We start from the raw sequence: 21,810 nt of genomic DNA, 5'->3' as shown, positions 1-21,810 counted from the left end.
TTGACGGAAGACGTTATAGTTGGGTATGGAAATCTCTGAATTTTTGGTGGCCTTCCTGAGCCAGGATTCAGACACAGCAAGGACATCAGGGTTAGCAGAGTGTGCTAGAGCAGTGAGTAAAACAAACTTAGGGAGGAGGCTTCTGATGTTGACATGCATGAGACCAAGGCTTTTCGATCACAGAAGTCAACAAATGAGGGTGCCTGGGGACATGCAGGGCCTGGGTTTACCTCCACATCACCCGCGGAACAGAGAAGGAGTAGGTTGAGGGTGCGGCTAAAGGCTATCAAAACTGGTCGCCTAGAGCGTTGGGGACAGAGAATAAGAGGAGCAGGTTTCTGGGCATGGTAGAATATATTCAGGGCATAATGCACAGACAGGGGTATGGTGGGGTGCGGGTACAGCGGGGGTAAGCCCAGGCACTGGGTGATGATGAGAGAGGTTGTGTCTCTGGACAAGCTGGTTGTAATGGGTGAGGTCACCGCATGTGTGGGAGGTGGGACAAAGGAGTTATCAGGGGTAGGAAGAGTAGAACTAGGGGCTCCATTGTGAACTAGAACAATGATAACTAACCTGAGCAACAGTATACAAGGCATATTGACATTTGAGAGAGACATACAGCGAGGCATACAGTAATCACAGGTGTTGAATTGGGAAAGCTAGCTTAAACAGTAGGTGAGACAACAGCTAATCAGCTAGCACAACAACAGCAGGTAAAATGGCGTTGACTAGGCAACGGGGCCGACAGATAAAACATAAACAATCAGAATGGAGTACCGTGATTAAATGGACAGTCCAGAGTGCATCAGCTATGTAGCCAAGAGATCAGTGTCCAGGGGGCAGCGGTGGATGGGGTAGGGAAGCTGGACTGGCGAGTGTTATCCAGGTTGAAAAAAAGTTAACAATGACTAAATAGCTTGTAGCTAGTTAGCTGCTGGAGGTTCTTGAGTGTGTTCTAAAAATTTAAAATAATAGCGATTCCGTATCACATTGGGTGAGGCAGGTTTCCGGAAAGGTATAAACAGATAAAAAAATCAAGAAGAGATAGGAAGTAAATATGGGTCCGGTGAGTGTTTGGGACGCGGCGATTCAGACGGTTAGCAGGCCTGTGCTAACAAGCTAACAGTTCGTAGGCCCGGGCTAGACAAGCTAGCAGTTAGCAGGCCCGGGCTAGACAAGCTAGCAGTTAGCAGGCCTGTGCTAACAAGCTAACAGTTCGTAGGCCCGGGCTAAACAAGGTAGCAGTTAGCGGACCGGGGCTAGACAAACTAGCAGTTAGCAGGCCGAGTTTAGCAAGCAGGGAGTTAGCGAGGGCTAGAGAGTTGGCCTTTAGGGGACGTCGCGATGGGGTGAGTCTGTTTATTCCTCTTCATGCGGTGACATCGATAGACCGGTCGTGGGCCCGGGTATTGTAGCCCAGGAGTATGCTACGGTGGTAGTACAGGTGCGCTGGCCGGGCTAGCTTCACGCTAAGTGGGTGGAAGCGCTAGCCAGGAGTAATCATCCGGGGTTGCGGTTTAGCTAGATAGCTAGTTGTGAAGACCCAGCTGAAATGTTCCGTTTGCGGTGGGAATCCAGGGATGAATCCGGGGATGAAAAATAAATAGGTCAGTTATGCTCTGGTTAGAATCGCGTTGTTCGAGCTGGCGAGAGCTTTCCGAGCTAAAGGTTAGCTTAGCTGATGACCGGTTAGCTGAAGACCGCTAGCATAGCTGGTGGTTAGCCGGCTAGCTTCAGTTGAGGGGTTCCGGTTCCGAAGTAAATATAAATACTTTAGGAAAAATAGCTACATTGGGTGAGGCGGGTTGCAGGAGAGTATTTGGAAGCTTAGGTTTAGCAAAATGTTTTTGAAGAAAAATATGTAAAAGACGAAAAATAGACGATATATACAAGGGACACGACGAGACAGGACGGCTTACTGCTACGCCATCTTGGATCGATGGTTGTACACATGAAATTGTGTCATTCCAAACTATATCCGCAACGTTATATTCAATTTTGTGCGACTCGAGCAGTTTTCCCCTATCCAGCTGTTCCATTTGAGTCGCAACAAAAAGTAATATCGCGTTGCTGATAAAGTTCAGAATGACAGTACGGGGAAACAAAATATATATGAAAATACAGTTGACGTCAGGAGTATACATACACCTTAGCCAAATACTAAAAGCAGTTTCACAATTCCTGACATTTAATCCAAGTAAACATGCCATGTTTTAGGTCTGTTAGGCTCACCACTTTATTTTAAGAATGTGAAATGTCAGAATAAGAGAGAGAATTATTTATTTCAGCTTTTATTTATTTATTTTGGCCCATTCCTCCTGACAGAACTGGTGTAACTGTCTGGTTTGTAGGCCTCCTTGCTCGCACACTTTTTCGGTTCTGCCCACAAAATCTCTATGGGATTGAGGTCAGCGCTTTGTGATGGCCACTCCAATACCTTGACTTTGTTGTCCTTATGCCATTTTGCCACAACTTTGGAAGTATGCTTGGGGTCATTGTCCATTTGGAAGACCCATTTGCGACCAAGCCTAAACTCCCTGACTGATGTCTTGAGATGTTGCTTCAATACATCCACATGTTGTTCCTTCCTCATGATGCCATCTATTTGTGCAGTGCACCAGTCCCTCCTGCAGCAACGCACCCTCACAATATGATGCTGCCTCGTGCTTCATGGTTGGGATGGTGTACTTCGTCTTGGAAGCTTCCCCATTTTCCCTCCAAACATAACGATGGTCATTATGGCCAAACAGTTCTATTTTTGTTTCATCAGATCATAGGACATTTCTCGAAAAAGTACGATCTTCGTCCCCATTTACAGTTGCAAACCGTAGTCTGGCTTTTTTATGGCGGTTTTGGAGCAGTGGTTTCTTCCTTGCTGAGCGGCCTTTCAGGTTATGTTGATATAGGACTCATTTTTACTGTGGCTATAGATACTTTTGTACTTGTGAAGATCCAATCAAATTTATTTGTCTCATACACATGGTTAGCAGATGTTAATGCGAGTGTAGCAAAATGCTTGTGCTTCTAGTTCCGACAACGCAGTAATAACCAACGAGTAATCTAACAATTCCAAAACTACTACCTTATATACACACACACACACACACACACACACACACACACGCAAAGGGATGAAGAATATGTACATAAAGATATATGAATGAGTGATGGTACAGAATGGCATAGGCAAGATGTAGTAGATGGTATCGAGTACAGTATATACATATGAGATTAGTAATGTAGGGTATGTAAACAAAGTGGCATAGTTTAAAGCACCTAGTGATACATGCATTACATAAAGATGCAGTAGATGATATAGAGTACAGTATATACATATAAGATTAGTAATGTAGGGTACGTAAACATTATATTAAGTAGCATTGTTTAAAGTGGCTAGTGATATATTTTACATCAATTTCCATCAATTCCCATAATTAAAGTGGCTGGAGTTGAGTCAGGGTGTTGGTAGCAGACAGTCAATGTTAGTGGTGGCTGTTTAACAGTCTGATGGCCTTGAGATTGAAAAACAGCTTCTGTCTCTCGGTCCCCGCTTTAATGCACCTGTACTGACCTCGCCTTCTGGATGATAGCGGGGTGAACAGGCAGTGGCTCTGGTGGTTGTTGTCCTTGATCTTTATGGCCTTCCTGTAACATTGGGTGGTGTAGGTGTCCTGGAGGGCAGGTAGTTTGCCCCCGGTGATGCGTTGTGCAGACCTCACTACCCTGTGGACAGCTTGACGGTTGTGGGCGGAGCAGTTGCAGTACCAGGCGGTGATACAGCCCGACAGGATGTTCTCGATTGTGCATCTGTAGAAGTTTGTGAGTGCTTTTGGTGACAAGCTGAATTTCTTCAGCCTCCCGAAGTTGAAGAGGCGCTGCTGCGCCTTCTTCACGACGCGGTCTGTGTGGGTGGACCAATTCAGTTTGTCCGTGATGTGTACGCAGAGGAACTTAAAACTTACTACCCTCTCCACTACTGCCCATCGATGTGGATAGGTGGGTGCTCCCTCTACTGTTTCCTGAGAGTCCGCAGGTTTTGGTTGTGGGCCGTGTCAGTGGCACTGAATTGTCCTCAAAGCGGGCAAAAAAGTTATTTAGTCTGCTTGGGAGGAAGACATCCTGGTCCGAGACGGGGCTGGTTTTCTTTTTGTAATCTGTGGTTGACTGTAGACCCTGCCACATACCTTGTGTCTGAGCTGTTGAATTGTCACTCTACTTTGTCTCTATACTGACGCTTAGCTTGTTTGATTGCCTTGCGGAGGGAATAGCTACACTGTTTGTATTCGGTCATGTTTCCAGTCACCTTTCCCTGGTTAAAAGCAGTGGTTCGCGCTTTCAGTTTCACGCGAATGCTGCCATCAATCCACGGTTTCTGGTTTGGGAATGTTTTAATCGTTGCTATGGGAATGACATCGTCAATGCACTTTCTAATGAACTCACTCTCCGAATCAGCGTATTCGTCAATGTTATTGTTGGAAGCAATGCGGAACATATCCCAGTCCACGTGACCGAAGCAGTCTTGAAGCGTGGAATCAGATTGGTCGGACCAGCGTTGAACAGACCTGAGCGTGGGAGCTTCTTGTTTTAGTTTCTGTCTGTAGGCAGGGAGCAACAAAATGGTGTCGTGGTCAGCTTTTCCAAAAGGAGGGCGGAGGAGGGCCTTATATGCGTCACGGAAGTTAGAATAGCAATGATCCAAGGTTTTACCAGCCCTGGTTGCGCAATCGATATGCGGATACAATTTAGGGAGTCTTGTTTTCAGATTAGCCTTATTAAAATCCCCAGCTACAATGAATGCAGCCTCAGGATGTGGTTTCCAGTTTGCAAAGAGTCAAATAAAGTTTGTTCAAGGCCATCGATGTGTCTGCTTGGGGGGGGAAATATATACGGCTGTGATTATAATCAAAGAGAATTCCCTTGGTAGATAATGTGGTCGACATTTGATTGCGAGGAATTCTAAATCAGGTGAACAGAAGGACTTGAGTTCCTGTATGTTCTTGTGATCACACCACATCTCGTTAATCATAAGGAATACGCCCCCGCCCCTCTTCTTACCAGAAGTCGGCGCGATGCGTGAAGAAACCAGCTGGCTGCACCGATTCCGTTAGCGTCTCTCGAGTGAGCCATGTTTCCGTGAACCAAAGAACATTACAGTCTCTGATGTCCCTCTGGAATGCTACTCATGCTCGGATTTCATCAACCTTGTTGTCAAGAGTCTGGACATTGGTGAGTAGTATGCTAGGGAGTGGTGCGCGATGTGCCCGTCTCCGGAGCCTGACCAGAAGACCGCTTCGTTTCCCTCTTTTACGACGTCGTTGTTTTGGGTCGCAGGCTGGGATCCATTCCGTTGTCCTGGGTGGAAGGCAGAACACAGGATCCGCTTTGGGAAAGTCATATTCCTGGTCGTACTGATGGTGAGTTGACGTTGCTCTTATATTCAGTAGTTCTTTCCGACTGTATGTAATGAAACCTAAGATTACCTGGGGTACCAATGTAAGAAATAACACGTAAAAAAATACTGCTTGGTTTCCTAGGAACGCGAAGCGAGGCGGCCATTTCTGTCTGCGCCGGAAGCATGTGATGCTGGAGGAAACAAGGTCCTTTACTGTTGTTCTGGGATTGATTTTAACTTCTCGCACCACAGTACGTTCATCTCTAGGAGACAGAACACGTCTCCTTCCTGAGCGGTATGACGGCTGTATGGTCCCATGGTGTTTATACTTGCGTACTATTGTTCGTGCAGATGAATGTGGTACCTTCAGGTGTTTGGAAATTGCTCCGAAGGATGAACCAGACGACAATTTTTTTTCTGAGGTCTCTTGATTTTCCCATGATGTCAAGAGGCACTGGAGTTTGAAGGTAGGCCTTGAAATACATCCACAGGTACACCTCCAATTGACTCAAATTATGTCAATTAGCCTATCAAAAGCTTCTAAAGTCATAACATCATTTTCTGGAATTACAAGCTGTTTAAAGGCACAGTCAACATAGTGTATGTAAACCTCTGACCCACTGAAATTGTGATAGTGAATTATAAGTGAAATAATCTGTCTAAACAATTGTTGGAAAAATTACTTGTCATGCACAAACTAGATGTCCTAACTAGAGGTTGACCAATTAAATCGGAATGGCTGATTAATTAGGGCCGATTTCAAGTTTTCATAACATTCGGAAATCGGTATTTTTGGGCGCCGATTTCCGATTTTTCTTTATTTTTAATTATATATATTTTTTCTACCTTTTATTTAACTAGGCAAGTCAGTTAAGAAACAAATTCTTATTTTCAAAGACTGCCTAGGAACTGTGGGTTAACTGCCTTGTTCAGTGGCAGAAGATTTTCACCTTGTCAGCTCAGGGGTTCCAACCTTGCAACCTTACAGTTAACTAGTCCAACGCAATAACGACCGTTGCACTCCACAAGGAGACTGACTGCCTGTTACGCGAATGCAGTAAGCCAAGGTAAGTTGCTAGCTAGCATTAAACTTATCTTATAAAAAACAATCAATCATAATCACTAGCTATAACTACTAATCCAGTTTAGCAGGCAATATTAACCAGGCGAAATTGTGTCATTTCTCTTGTGTTCATTGCACGCAGAGTCAGGGTATATGCAACAGTTTGGGCTGCCTGGCTCATTGCGAACTAATTTGCCAGAATTTTACATAATTATGACATATATTGAAGGTTGTGCAATGTAACAAGAATATTTAGACTTAGGGATGCTACCCGTTAGATAAAATACCGAACGGTTCCGTATTTCACTGAAATAAACGTTTTGTTTTCGAAATGATAGTTTCTGGATTCAACCATATTAATGAACAAAGGCTCGTATTTCTGTGTGTTATGTTATAATTAAGTCTGATTTGATAGAGCAGTCTGACTGAGCAGCAGCAGGCCCGTAATCATTCATTCAAACAGCACTTTCATGCATTTTGCCAGCAAATCTTCACAAGCACAGCGCTGTTTATGACTTCAAGCCTATCAGCCTAATGGCTGGTGTAACCAATGTGAAATGGCTAGCTAGTTAGCTGGGTGTGCGCTAATACTGTTTCAAACGTCACTCGCTTTTAGATTTGGAGTAGTTATTCCGTTGCGCCGCAAGGGCCGCCAACTTTCATATGTTCTCATGTTCTGAGCAAGGAACTTAAACGTTAGCTTTTTACATGGCACATATTACTTCCTTCTCCAAAACTTTGTTTTTGCATTATTTAAACCAAATTGAACATGTTTCAATATTTATTTGAGGCTAAATTGATTTTATCGATGTTTTATGTTAAGTTAAAGTGTTAAGTCAGTATTGTTGTAATGGTCATTATTACAAAAAAAAAAAAATATATATATATATACAGTGCCTTGCGAAAGTATTCGGCCCCCTTGAACTTTGCGACCTTTTGCCACATTTCAGGCTTCAAACATAAAGATATAAAACTGTATTTTTTTGTGAAGAATCAACAACAAGTGGGACACAATCATGAAGTCGAACGACATTTATTGGATATTTCAAACTTTTTTAACAAATCAAAAACTGAAAAATTGGGCGTGCAAAATTATTCAGCCCCCTTAAGTTAATACTTTGTAGAGCCACCTTTTGCTTGGGGTATGTCTCTATCAGTTTTGCACATCGAGAGACTGACATTTTTTCCCATTCCTCCTTGCAAAACAGCTCGAGCTCAGTGAGGTTGGATGGAGAGCATTTGTGAACAGCAGTTTTCAGTTCTTTCCACAGATTCGATTGGATTCAGGTCTGGACTTTGACTTGGCCATTCTAACACCTGGATATGTTTATTTTTGAACCATTCCATTGTAGATTTTGCTTTATGTTTTGGATCATTGTCTTGTTGGAAGACAAATCTCCGTCCCAGTCTCAGGTCTTTTGCAGACTCCATCAGGTTTTCTTCCAGAATGGTCCTGTATTTGGCTCCATCCATCTTCCCATCAATTTTAACCATCTTCCCTGTCCCTGCTGAAGAAAAGCAGGCCCAAACCATGATGCTGCCACCACCATGTTTGACAGTGGGGATGGTGTGTTCAGGGTGATGAGCTGTGTTGCTTTTACGCCAAACATAACGTTTTGCATTGTTGCCAAAAAGTTCAATTTTGGTTTCATCTGACCAGAGCACCTTCTTCCACATGTTTGGTGTGTCTCCCAGGTGGCTTGTGGCAAACTTTAAACGGCACTTTTTATGGATATCTTTAAGAAATGGCTTTCTTCTTGCCACTCTTCCATAAAGGCCAGATTGTGCAATATACGACTGATTGTTGTCCTATGGACAGAGTCTCCCACCTCAGCTGTAGATCTCTGCAGTTCATCCAGAGTGATCATGGGCCTCTTGGCTGCATCTCTGATCAGTCTTCTCCTTCTATGAGCTGAAAGTTTAGAGGGACGGCCAGGTCTTGGTAGATTTGCAGTGGTCTGATACTCCTTCCATTTCAATATTATCGCTTGCACAGTGCTCCTTGGGATGTTTAAAGCTTGGGAAATCTTTTTGTATCCAAATCCGGCTTTAAACTTCTTCACAACAGTATCTCGGACCTGCCTGGTGTGTTCCTTGTTCTTCATGATGCTCTCTGCGCTTTTAACAGACCTCTGAGACTATCACAGTGCAGGTGCATTTATACGGAGACTTGATTACACACAGGTGGATTGTATTTATCATCATTAGTCATTTAGGTCAACATTGGATCATTCAGAGATCCTCACTGAACTTCTGGAGAGAGTTTGCTGCACTGAAAATAAAGGGGCTGAATAATTTTGCACGCCCAATTTTTCAGTTTTTGATTTGTTCAAAAAGTTTGAAATATCCAATAAATGTCGTTCCACTTCATGATTGTGTCCCACTTGTTGTTGATTCTTCACAAAAAAATACAGTTTTATATCTTTATGTTTGAAGCCTGAAATGTGGCAAAAGGTCGCAAAGTTCAAGGGGGCCGAATACTTTCGCAAGGCACTGTATATATTAAAAAATAATAAAATAAAAAAATAATAAATGAAAACAAAGAAAATCGGCCGATTAATCGGTAGCGGCTTTTTTGGGCCTCCAATAATTGGTATCGGCGTTGAAAAATCATAATCGGTCGACCTCTAGTCCTAACCAACTTGCCAAAACTGTAGCTTGTTAACAAGAAATGAGTGGAGTGGTTGAAAAACGAGTTAATGACTCCAACCTAAGTGTAAATAAACTTCAGACTTCAACTGTGTATGCAATCACTACTCTAAGTTGCTCTGGATAAGAGCATCTAATAAATTACTAAATGTTTGAGCCCCCATACTGCACAAGGAGAATGAGGAAGTGAAATCGCTGGTTGGGGCAAGTTTCTTAAAAATAAGTTAGATGGCAAAAACTGTCTGTACCCTTTTAGAACATGGCATTTACATCAAAAACAGCGATATGAGTGTAAAATAGAAATATTCTACTTTAACATAAGGCAGATAAATAGCAGCCAGTTTCAACTCAACACGATAATGGTGTCATTTCCTAAACAGATTTAAAGCTGACTTACTTGGGGTTTGCCTTTTCACCTTTGTCTTGAAGGGTTTCCAAAACCTCCCCACCATTGAGAACAAGACGAACCTTTTCATTTTTCTCATCCATTTCAATCAACATGTATTCCACCTAAAAAGGGGAGAAAAAAAACATTTTGCATAACCAGTTTATATTTGAAGCCTGAAAAACTGTGTGCAAATGCAATGCATATCATGCTGAAATCCAATAGGCCTATAGCACATGTTGACAAAGCTCGTGTTGATTAGTGTTAACATAATGTAGCCTGATGCTGCATTCATAACCAAGTGGGAAGGTGGGAATGACCAGTTGTGAAGTGAATAAATCCTAGGGTCGTTTCACCTCAAAAAACACAAGAAAGAGGACACCCACCATCTCAGATAGATAGAAAAGATTTCATAACTATCTAATCAGTGTGTCGGCTGCAAGTAGACTAGAGATTTGGCTAAATGAATTGAGCTACGAGTTGGAGAGGCTGATCTTTAGTCTCTCTTTCGTCACATATCCTGTGTGTGTGTGGCTGTGGGTTTACCTCCGTTTTCAAAATGTTTGAAGCCTACTATCGTCAGTGTTAATTCTAGGAGATGAGAGCGGGAGATACACATGCCCAAAAATATATGGACACCTGTTCGTCGAACAAAATAATGGGCATTAACATGGAGTTGGTCCCCCTTTGCTGCTATAACAGCCTCCACTCTTCTGGGAAGGCTTTCCATTGTTGGAACATTGCTGAGTGGACTTGCTTGCTTTCAGCCACAAGAGCATTAGTGAGTGGGGCACTGATGTTGGGCGATTAGGCCTGGCTCGCAGTCGGCGTTCCAATTCATCCCAAAGGTGTTCGATGGGGTTGAGCTCAGAGATCTGTGCCAGCCAGTCAAGTGCTTTCACACCTATTTCGACAAACCATTTCTGTACGAACCTCGCTTTGCGCACGGGGGCATTGTCCTACTGAAACAAGAAAGGGGCCTTCCAAACTGTTTCCACAAAGATGGAAGCACAGAATCGTCAGTGCTAAGGGCCTAGCCCGAACCATTAAAAATAGCCCCCGACCATTATTCCTACTCCACCAAACATTACAGTTGGCACTATGCATTGGTTCTCCTGGCATCCAGTAGGGTTCTCCTGGCATCTGTCAAACCTTGATTCGTCTGTAGGACTGCCAGATGGTGAAGTGTGATTTATCACTCCAGAGAACGCGTTTCCACTGCTCCAGAGTCCAATGGCAGCGAGCTTTACGCCACTCCAGCCGACGCTTGGCATTGCGCATGGTGATCTTAGGTTTGAGTGCGGCTGATCAGCCATGGAAACCCATTTCATGAAGCTCCCAACTTACAGTTATTGTGCTGACATTACTTCCAGAGGCAGTTTGGAGTATTGTAACCAAGGACAGATGATTTTTACGCACTACGTGCTTCAGCGGTCCTGTTCTGTGAGCTTGTGTGGCATAACACTTCTCGGCTGAGCTGTTATTGCTCCTAGAAATTTCCAATTCACAATAACAGCATTGACAGTTGATCGGGACAGCTCTAGCAGGGCAGAAATGTGATGAAAAGGAGCATTCTATGACCGTGCCACATTGAAAGTCACTGAGCTTTTCAGTAAGGCCATTCTACTGCCAATGTTCGTCTATGGCGATTGCATGGCTGTGTGCTCGATTTTATACAGTTGTCAGAGCAACAGGTGAGACTGACATAGCCGAATCCACTAATTTGAAGGAGTGTCCACAAACTTTTGTATATAAATTAAATCAAATGTTATTGGTCACATACACATGGTTAGCAGATGTTAATGCGAGTGTAGTGAAATGCTTGTGCTTCTAGTTGCGACAGTACAGTAATATCTAACAAGTTAACTAACAATTCACCAACAACTAGCTAATACACACAAATCTAAAGGGAGGAATAAGAATATGTACGTATAAATATAAGGATGAGCGGCATAGGCATGGTGCAATAGATGGTATAAGGTACAGTATATACATACAGTTGAAGTCGGAAGTTTACATACACCTTAGCCAAATATATTAAACTCAGATTTTCACAATTCCTGACATGTCATCCAAGTAAAAATTCCCTGTCTTAGGTCAGTTAGGATCACCACTTTATTTTACAGAATGTGTAATGTCTGTAGAGAAAATTATTTATTTCACATTTAATTTTTCATCACATTCCCAGTGGGCAAGGAGTTTACATACACTCAATTATTATTTGGTAGCATTGCCTTTAAATTGTTTAACTTGGGTCAAATGTTTAGGGTAGCCTTCCACAAGCTTCCCACAATAAGTTGGGTGAATTTTGGCCGATTCCTCCTGACAGAGCTGGTTTAACTGTCTGGTTTATAGGCCTCCTTGCTCACACACGCTTTTTCAGTTCTGCCCACAAATGTAGTATAGGATTGAGGTCAGGGCTTTGTGATGGCCACTCCAATACCGTGGCTCTGCTGTCCTTAAGCCATTTTGCCACAACTTTGGAAGTATGCTTGGGGGCATTTTATAAAAGTGGCCAGTGATATGAGTCTGTAGTTAGCAGCCTCTGAGTTAGTGATTGCTGTTTAACAGTATGATGGGCTTGATTGTGCATGTGTTTGAGGGTTTCAGGTGACAAGCCAAATTTCTTCAGCCTCCTGAGATTGAAGAGGCGCTGTTGCGCCTTCACCACACTGTCTGTGTGGGTGGACCATTTCAGTTTGTCTGTGATGTGTATGCAGAGGAACTTAAAACTTCACACTTTCTCCACTACTGTCCCTTTGATGTGGATGGGGGGGGGTGCTCCCTCTGCTGTATCCTGAAGTCCACGATCATCTCCTTTGTTTTGTTGACGTTGAGCGAGAGGTTGTTTTCCCTGACACCACACTCCGAGTGCCCTCCCCTTCTCCCTATAGGCTGTCTTGTCGTTGTTGGTAATCAAGCCCACTACTGTGGTGTCGTCTGCAAACTTGATGATTGAGTTGGAGGCGTGCATGGCCACACAGTCATGGGTGAACAGGGAGTACGGAGGGGGCTGAGCACACACCCTTGTGGGGCCCCAGTGTTGAGGGTCAGCGAAGTCGAGATATTGATTCCTACCTTCACCACCTAGGGGTGGCCCATCATAAAGTCCAGGACCAAATTGCACAGGGCGGATTGAGAGCCAGGGACTCCAGCTTAATGATGAGCTTGGAGGGTACTATGGTGTTGAATGCTGAGCTTAGTCAATGAACAGCATTCTTACATAGGTATTCCTCTTGTCCAGATGGGATAGGGCAGTGTGATGGCGATTGCGTCGTCTGTGGACCTGTTGGGGTGGTATGCAAACTGAAGAGGGTCTAGCGTGGCATGATCCTTGACTAGTCTCTCAAAGCACTTCATGATGACAGAAGTGAGTGCTACGGGGTGGTGGTCATTAAGTTCGGTTATTTTTGCCTTCTTGGGTACAGGAACAATGGTGGCCATCTTGTCAGGACAGCAGACTGGGATAGGGAGCGATTGAATATGTCCATAAACACACCAGCCAGCTGGTCTGCGCATGCTCTGAGGACGCGGCAAGGGATGCCGTCTGGGCCAGCAGACTTGCGAGAGTTAACACGTTTAAATGTCTTACTCAAATCGGTCACGGAGGAGCGGTGTTAGCGGGCTGCGATGGTGGCACAGTATTATCCTCAAAGCGGGCAAAGGTGTTTAGTTTGTCTGGAAGCGAGATGTCGGTGTCTGTAACGTAGCTGCGAGGGGAGTGACGGAAGCTATACTGCTACACTGGCAATACTAAAGTGCCTATAAGAACATCCAATAGTCAAAGGTTAATGAAATACAAATGGTATAGAGAGATATAGTCCTATAATTCCTATAATAAACTACAACCAAAAACTTCTTACCTGGGAATATTGAAGACTCATGTTAAAAGGAACCACCAGCTTTCATTGGTTCTCATGTTCTGAGCAAGGAACTGAAACGTTAGCTTTCTTACATGGCACATATTGCACTTTTACTTTCTTCTCCAACACTTTGTTTTTGCATTATTTAAACCAAATGACAGCCTAGAAATGGTGGGTTAACTCCCATGAAATGTAAACCATCTTATAGAGAACAAAACCTCTCCATTTTCTAAGAGACTAGTATTCATACAAATGGTTCCATAGCCTAAATAACTGAATAATAAATAAGTTACTGAACAATGTTGTCTAAATCAAAAACAGTTATGCATTGGTCAGCTGCTTTGAATGGGTTCAATGTTTATGGACAGAGTATAAACATCGAAGCATCCATTTGCAGGGGTGGAAGTAACGAATTAAAACTACTCACGTTCCTGTAATTGAGTAGCTTTTCTGTGTACTTGAGTATTTTTCAAAGGCTGTACTTTCACTTAAGTACATTTTCAAAACTATCCATTACAGAGTACAATCTGGAAAAAGGATACACATCATGGCAAGCACATAAAGTTTGCGCCTTTTGTAGCATCTCGAAATATTCACTTGTTTGTCAGTGACAAGTAACATGACCAGATGGACCAATACAATTCAATTCCATGCGTCGCACAAAAACAGCCCAATCATAGCTGTGTATGCAAACTAAATGATGATCGGTAGCAGGATTTTCTGGCTGTAAAAAAAGGTAGCTACATGCCATGAAAAAAAAGAAGAAGTTTCCTAATCAACTTGAAAAATAAATAATAAGCTCTGCTTATCAAAGATGGTGGAGGTGGCTGGCTACAAAAATTCTGCATCAAACTTGAGGAAACATGTAATGGTACAAAAAGTAAATTTATAAATATATTGTATCACCATGAATGGAGTTTGTTGTGTAGGCTAACAAAGTGTTGCTATGAGCCATTTGCAATCAATCTGTAGCATAATGCTAACATTAGCTAGCTCATCCTGTTGCTAGCTAGTTAGAAGCTAACCCTGACCAACGTCTTTACACAGCTGAAGGAACTATAAGCTGTAGTGCTGGCTACAACCGCATTGACATTATAGTAGCTAGTAGCTAGCCATCCGCGTGGTGCGTCTCACAGGCAACCGTTGACAAGCTTGTCATTAATTTGATCTGTGAGGGCCAACACCCATTCTCTGTGGTCGAACAACCAGCTTTTAAAGAGTTGGTAACCACCCTGCATCCTCAATGCAAAGTCATCTCCAGACCAACTGTTCGTTCAAGAATACATGAATACATGAATCTGCCAATCACACCTTGGCAGGGTAAATTATTTTGACACCATCACCGATTGTTGGACAGCTCATCAAAGGAGTTACATCGTGGTCACATGTCACTGGACAGATGAAGAAACTCTGGTGAGACGTTCTGCTGCATTAGTTTGCAAGAGATTGAGAGGCTCCCACACATTTGATGTGCTTGCAGGTGCCCTCGATGACATCCATTGTGCATACAGGATCAGGGTGAAAGTGATAAGATCCACAAAAGACAGTGGATCAAACTTCATCAAAGCATTCAATGTTTTTGGTGAGCAGAGCCAGCAGACCGAAACTCAGATGTTGAAGAGCCAGCAGAGCAGGTTGAATACCAAGACTCATATTCCATCCTGGTTAATGGCCTAGAATATAAACTCCCTCAGCATCAACGGTGTGCATGTCACCTGCTGAACCTCATTGCTACAGATTCTGTGTTGGCAGAAACAAATAGTGATAGCTACAAAAGGTTGTCCAGGTCATCTTTTGCCAAATGCCAAGCCATGTGGAATAAAATGGGGCGGTCAACCTTAGCTGCTGAAGTTGTAGAGAATGAGTGCAAACTGCAGTTCATCCATCCAAATCAAACACGTTGAAACTCAACTTCCCTGGCTGTGGAGAGGATCACACATATCATTCAAGAGAAGGGGGAGGATGCCAAAACAAATGTGTTAAGAATTAAGTGAAAATGTGAGTAGCAATTATTTGAATCAATGTTATGTTTTCCTATTACAGTAATATTTATTGTCCATGAAATTTTAGAATTCTAAGAGGTACTACATTTACTTTAATCTTTCGGGCTGAGCCCAGCAGAAATGTCCTTCTTGAATGAGAACTAAAGTGATGAAGCCTTTGGTCTTAGCTTTCAACATTCTACAGTCTGAGATCAACACGCATATGTGGTGGCTGCTGCCAGTGATCTTCTTACTAAAAACAAAACTTCAAAGGCTGGAAGCATCTTGCCAAATGTACCTACCACTTATCAGAGCCATTCAGAACAGTCTCCAAAAGCACTTTGGAGAAATGATGGAGGAGCCACAGCTTATTGCTGCTGCAATCCTTCTGCCAAAGTTCAAGACGTCTTGGACTGACAAAGCTGATGTCATCACAGCCGGTATGATTTCTTTACTCCAAAAGGTTTTAACCTCATTGTCCATATGATGATATATTTTAGTCTGAGTCTTTTCTTTGTTTTCTTTGTTTATTTTTTGTTATGTTTTCTTTTTTTCCATTATTTACAGGTACTGGACAATAACCTTTTCATATAACTATGTTTGGGCACAGCCAGACATGGACTCACCTCATTAGAGAATTTGTTGGGTCTGAATGTATTTGAACAACTCAAATCAATCTCAGTATCTCAGAATAACAAGGGCCAGAAGTCTGTGTTAGAGCTATTGCAATGCCAATAATATGATTGTGTTGCCAGCCACATACAGAGTATGCTGAAACACTGAATATGTGAATGTTGTGTTGTTTCCAATGTACAGGTTTGGCGTACCTGAAGAATCATCTTGACACAATCACACAGGACGAGACTGCTCATCTAAGGCAGCATTCATCTGATGAGGATTTCTTCATCACTGACAACCAAACGGTCAGAAGGTACAGGGGAGCTGGATGGGTATCTTGCGAGTCCATTGGACGAAATGGATTTACTTCATTTGTTTCCGTACATAAGAATTTGCTGCCTGTGAGCGTCTTTGTAGCTGTGCTGGACTACGCTTCACTGCGAAGTGAGCTAGGATAGACTCAATTAACTTAGAAAATCAGCTCCTACTGAAACTGAATGGCAAATTCAGAGACAACTGGAGTGAGTTAAGTGTTCAATAGGCAGTTCCACAAAAAAAAAAAATGCCTTTTAAACATTTGTATATGTGAAGTTGAAGATTTAACATTAAAATCAGCTGTGCTGAATCTTATCTTGTTGGTTATTTTCTGGTGTTTTATGGAACATTTAGCTTGTCAAGCATTACATGTAAACAATATTACATATACAGTAGTATATAGAAAAGTTTTTGTAAAAGTTCTTAGAAAAGGAGAATGAAAATAACCATCAAAATTTAAATAGCTAATTATTTTTGAACTTGGTAACTTTTACTCTGAGTACATTTTAAAAATGTGCTACTTTTTACTTTTAGTTGATTCGTTGTTTTACACCAGTACTTTTACTTCTACTTGATTAAAATGTAATTAAAGTAACAGTACTCACTGCTTGAGTAGGATTTTACAGTACTCTTTCCACCCCTGTCCATTTGTGTGATTAATGGAAACATTTGTATGATCTACTGCACTGATGCCCAGATGTGACTGATATCAACACTAGTTACTGTAAATCGGTTACACGTTTCATCATCACAATCAAGTTGGCATGTTGTCAACATAGTTGCAAATTCACTGGTGATAGAGCACACTCACTGACTGACATTACTGAGATCACATGGAATGAAAAAATACGTTTATGTAAAAGTTCGGCCTTGGCAGCCTTACCTCATCGCCCCATAACAATACATCCTTCTGTCGTTCTTTCACCTTGTTATAGATGTTGAGAAACTGAACGATGCCATGCATCCTGACATGGTCTGCATACTTTTTGGTTTCTTCCCAGTTGAGCGGTGACCCTTGTGACAGCAAACCCATAGCACAAGCGTTCGGCACCAACAGCGAGACTAGCGCGTACAATTTTGTTAAGCTACCGTTAGCTATTAATTTTGCTCGTTAGCTAACGTTATTTAGCCAAGTTCAGCAATGTAGCTAGCTAATTACTTTCAACAAAACAAAACTCAAGCAAAATTAACACTGATGTAGTTATTTAAATGGTAACGCTGATACTTATTAGCTAGCTAGACAAAAAGGGGGAGGCCTTCACATATCTCTTGCTATCTAGAAAGCTAATACAATGTCCCACGCGCGGAATAGAAATGCCAAGGTTGTTACCCCATGCAATACCTATTTAATTCAGAATAGCAATTACACTTAAATATATTTCCCCGTGATTGAATCACTTCCTTATAACGTTAGTGAGAAACGGTCAATTCAATCCGCTAGCCAAGCATCCACTGTTTGAGTGTGCAAAATGTCCTAGTTCACAGGCTTAACGTTGACTGAACACACGTGACCGTGTGGCGCGCGTCATGTTATGACTCAGCAATCTTTCCCTCCTCCCTCAAAACATTCAATTAACATTATTCTTAATTTGGCATGCCAAAACCAGTCTACTAAGTATGTATACAAAATATATATATATATTTTTTTTTAAAGATTATTATTATTATTATACGTGTATGAGGATTTTTTTTCCATTGCATTGTAAAATAATTAATGAATAATCTTACAAAAAAAACAATATATTTTTGTACACACACTTTAGTAGACTGGTTTCGGTAGGTCTACTATAACATAATGTTTATTTAAGGTTTTGAGGGAGGAGGGTAAGATTGCTGAGTCATAACATGACCCACCCCCACACAGTCACTTGTTCAGTCACATCACCACCCCAGACCAGCTGCTCACACCCCAGCTCCAGCACCCACATCACTCTCTGCCACATGGCCTCAAACTGGACCATTTTGTTTATCTCCTTCACCCACACACTTTCAACATTTAGATAATAAGCATTTTACCTTTCCATTGAGTTAACGATGGAGGGCTGGTTGATTTCCAGTTTTCAAGTCTGTGTTGATGAGAAAAGTATCTTCCAACCCATTGGGTATCTCACTGCACCTTCATATGCCATATCTTTAAATATGCAGACAGACAGATTAAAAGTACATTTCCATTGTAATACTTCCAACAGCCAACTTTCTAACTCTGCCCATAATTTTGGGATTTTATAGCATTCCCAGAAGCCATGGACTATTGAGTCATTGTTAGTTTTACACTAAAGACATAACTCTGCTATTGTGCTGCAGAATTTGTGAATTTTGTCTCTTGTGTAATACATTCTATACATTAATTTATACTGGATTAAGCACACATTTTCGTTAACTGCAATTTAGTTAGTTACGTTCCAACATCCCCTCCATCTTGTGCCAATATCAGTTATTTTTAAGTCTTTGTTCCAATAGTTTATGCTTTTTCTTATAGAATGTCAGTTGGATCGCTCTCTTCAAGGTTTTGTATATCTTAGCAATCATATAAATATCATTTTCTGACACAAACATTAAATTCTGTAACCGGAGGAAACTTAACCCATCCCAGAAACACATCCAGCCCACCTTTGAGTCTGACTCAAAGGCTCACTGCAGTCAGACTCAAAGGTGGGCTGGATGTGTTTCTGGGATGGGTTAAGTTTCCTCCGGTTACAGAATTTAATGGTCCTTTTTGGGCAGTGGAGAAGAGTTGCATCCGTCAGAGACACAGTCTTGTGATCAGAGATGACTCGCCCCTCGACGACATGGTCAACCTGTACAGCAGCACTTTAAGTAATACTCTAAATATTCTTGCCCCTGAAAACACGTGTGAAGTAACATTCCAAAACTCGTCTCCTTGGTTCACTGACAAACTGGGCAGAATAAAGACACATGGCAGTAAGCTTGAAAAAAATACATGTTGGTAGTGATTGACAGTTGCTTCAAATGGACTGAAGCGTTCCCTACATCTAATGAGGAAGCAAGAACTGTGGCCAAATGCCTGCTACACGATATTGTTCCACGATTTGGAGTACCACAATGTTTAGATAGCAATAGGGGGACACATTTCACCTCAAAGATAATGAAAGAACTGTATGACATGAGGCAAGTGAAAATATGTTTGCATGTACCGTTTCACCCGTAAAGTTCTGGAATTGTAGAGCGCTTTAATGGCATTCTGAAAAATAAACTGGTGAAGATATTTGCTTGAACCGGACTTACCTGGGTGGATGTGCTACCTATAGCCTCGTTTTCAAAGAGCTCCACCATGGTCAGGAAAACTGGCCTCAGTCCACATGAGGTACTGATGGCCCGTCCCACCAGCAGCATTCACAGTATCTGTTGGATGACAGTATGATGAAGTACTGTATAGCTCTGACTAACTGTACTCTGACTAAGTGTTCACTCACAGGTCTCTGCTGCCCAAACTCCCCCGGACGACCTGGAGCCTGGAGATTGGGTATTGGTCTGGGGCAGTGGCGGCCAGTGCCATTTAATATGGAGGACTATTTTTCTGAGCATGGCCTTATTTCTATTACAGAATATTGGATGACTGTCATTCATATTCCATTCATCCAGTTCAATGTAACATTGATAGGTTTAGGATACTCATTGATAGGTTTAGGATACTCAAATTTTCCCTATGCCCCTAATGAAGTTGCTACAACCTAGCCTATGAATGAAAGATTACAACGTAGTTGAACACAGGTCGAGAGAAAATGTTGAAGTGACAGACAGCGATACGTTCAATACCGAGCAACAACGGTTCAGCCGCGAAGTGGTAGGCCACACAAGCTCACAGAACGGGACCGCTGAGTGCTGAAGCATGTAGAATGTGAAAATTATCTGTCCTTGGTTGCAACACTCACTATCGAGTTCCGAACTGTCTCTGGAAGCAACGTCAGCACAAGAACTGTTTGTCGGGAGCTTCATGAAATGGGTGTCCATGGTCAAGCAGCCGTACACAAGCCTAAGATCACCATGCGCAATGCCAAGCGTCGGAGTGATGTAAAGCTTGCTGCCATTGGACTCTGGAGTTGTGAAAATGCATTTTCTGGAGTGATAAATCACGCTTCACCATTTGCCAGTCCGACGGGTGAATCTGGGTTTGGCGGATGTCAGGAGAACGCTACCTGCCCCAATGCATAGTGCCAATTGTACGGTTCGGTGGAGGAGGAATAAAGGTCTTGAACTACGAGCCAGGTCTAATCCCTCAACATCAACATTAGTGCCAGATCTCACTAATGCTATTGTGGCTGAATGGAAGCAAGTCCCCGCAGCAATGTTCCAACATCTTTTGGAAAGCCTTCCCAGGAGAGTGGAGGCTGTTATAGCAGCAAAAGGGAGCAACTCCATATTATAGACCATGATTTTGGAATGAGACGTTTGATGAGCCATGTCCACATTCTTTTGGTCATGTAGTGTATGTATGTGTGTGGGGGGAAAGCCTACTATTATCTTCCTACAAACTAGTCAGGATCATGCTATGCTGCCTATGTTGTTCCTGCTGTGTGTGTCACCACAGTACCGCCAAATCACCCTTTCTCCCACTTGTATAGGAGGACCATTGTAGCAAGGCCCTGCAAAACATTTTTTCTCTGCATTCATTCCCAATTAAGGCATAACAACTGTGCTTGATTCCATTAGGGAACTAGCATGTCTGCACCCGAACACAAGGCCATTGTGTTCTGGAACTGTAGCTTGTATAAAATTACTGTTGTGTAAATGATATGATTGTATTATCACCTCCCACTATATAAGGGACATGGAAGTCTAGTGATGCACCGATATGACATTTTTGGCCGATACCAATGTTTTCCTTGCCCAAAAAAAACGATACCAATAACCGATATTAATGATCGGACCCTTTTTAAAAATGTTTTGCCTAAAATGACATACCCAAATCTAACTGCCTGTAGCTCAGGCCCTGAAGCAAGCATATGCATATTCTTGATACAATTTGAAAGGAAACACTTTGAAGTTTGTGGAAATCTGAAAGGAATGTAGGAGAATATAACGCATTAGATCTGGAAAAAAAACAATTTTGTACCATCATCTTTGAAATGCAAGAGAAAGGCCATAATGTATTATTCCAGCCCAGGTACAATTTAGATTTTGGCCACTAGATGGTAGCAGTGCATGTGCAAAGTTTACACGGATCCAATGAACCATTGTATTTCTGTTCAAAATTTTGTGTCAAGACTGCCCAAATGTGCCTGGTTTGTTTGTTATTAACTTTTCAAGTTCAAAACTGTGCACTCTTCAAAAACAATAGCATGGTATTCTGTCACTGTAATAGCTACTGTAAATTGGACTGCGCGGTTAGATTAACAAGAATTTAAGCTTTCTGCCAATATCAGATATGTCTATGTCCTGGGAAATGTTCTTGTTACTTACAACCTCATGCTAATCGCATTAGCCTATGTTAGCTCAACCATCCCGTGGGGGACCCACCAATCCTGAAGTAGTTTTAATGGTGGTCGGACCCATCTATGTGAAGCTAGCCACAATAAGGATTA

At 42.3% G+C, this 21,810-nt stretch overlaps 1 protein-coding gene and 1 long non-coding RNA gene across 3 annotated transcripts in view; one reads left to right on the top strand and one right to left on the bottom strand.

Moving 5' to 3' along the window:
* The window catches only part of LOC112256921 (glutamate--cysteine ligase catalytic subunit), a 39,498-nt gene extending 21,737 nt beyond the window's left edge, over nt 1-17,761 (bottom strand). Inside the window, exons 1-2 of one of the 2 annotated variants that reach the window (XM_024430509.2) lie at nt 17,151-17,761; nt 9,502-9,614 (exon numbers count right to left, since the gene is read on the bottom strand). In XM_024430509.2, the coding sequence (XP_024286277.1) occupies nt 9,502-9,614; nt 17,151-17,300 (263 nt within the window). In that variant the 5' untranslated portion in view covers nt 17,301-17,761. Of the gene's footprint in view, nt 1-9,501; nt 9,615-13,352; nt 13,412-17,150 lie in introns of those variants that run through there. The other variant, XM_024430517.2, reaches the window with a different exon arrangement.
* LOC121846908 lies at nt 14,565-16,694 on the top strand. Its single transcript, XR_006083906.1, has 3 exons — nt 14,565-15,350; nt 15,523-15,774; nt 16,151-16,694. It is a non-coding gene; the product is annotated as an uncharacterized LOC121846908 (long non-coding RNA).
* Nucleotides 17,762-21,810: the final 4,049 nt, after the last annotated feature.

Source organism: Oncorhynchus tshawytscha, linkage group LG01 (assembly GCF_018296145.1).
Source record: "Oncorhynchus tshawytscha isolate Ot180627B linkage group LG01, Otsh_v2.0, whole genome shotgun sequence".
Lineage (NCBI taxonomy): Eukaryota > Metazoa > Chordata > Actinopteri > Salmoniformes > Salmonidae > Oncorhynchus > Oncorhynchus tshawytscha.
Note: the sequence above shows the minus strand (reverse complement) of the source record. Positions and strands in the feature narration are given on the sequence as shown.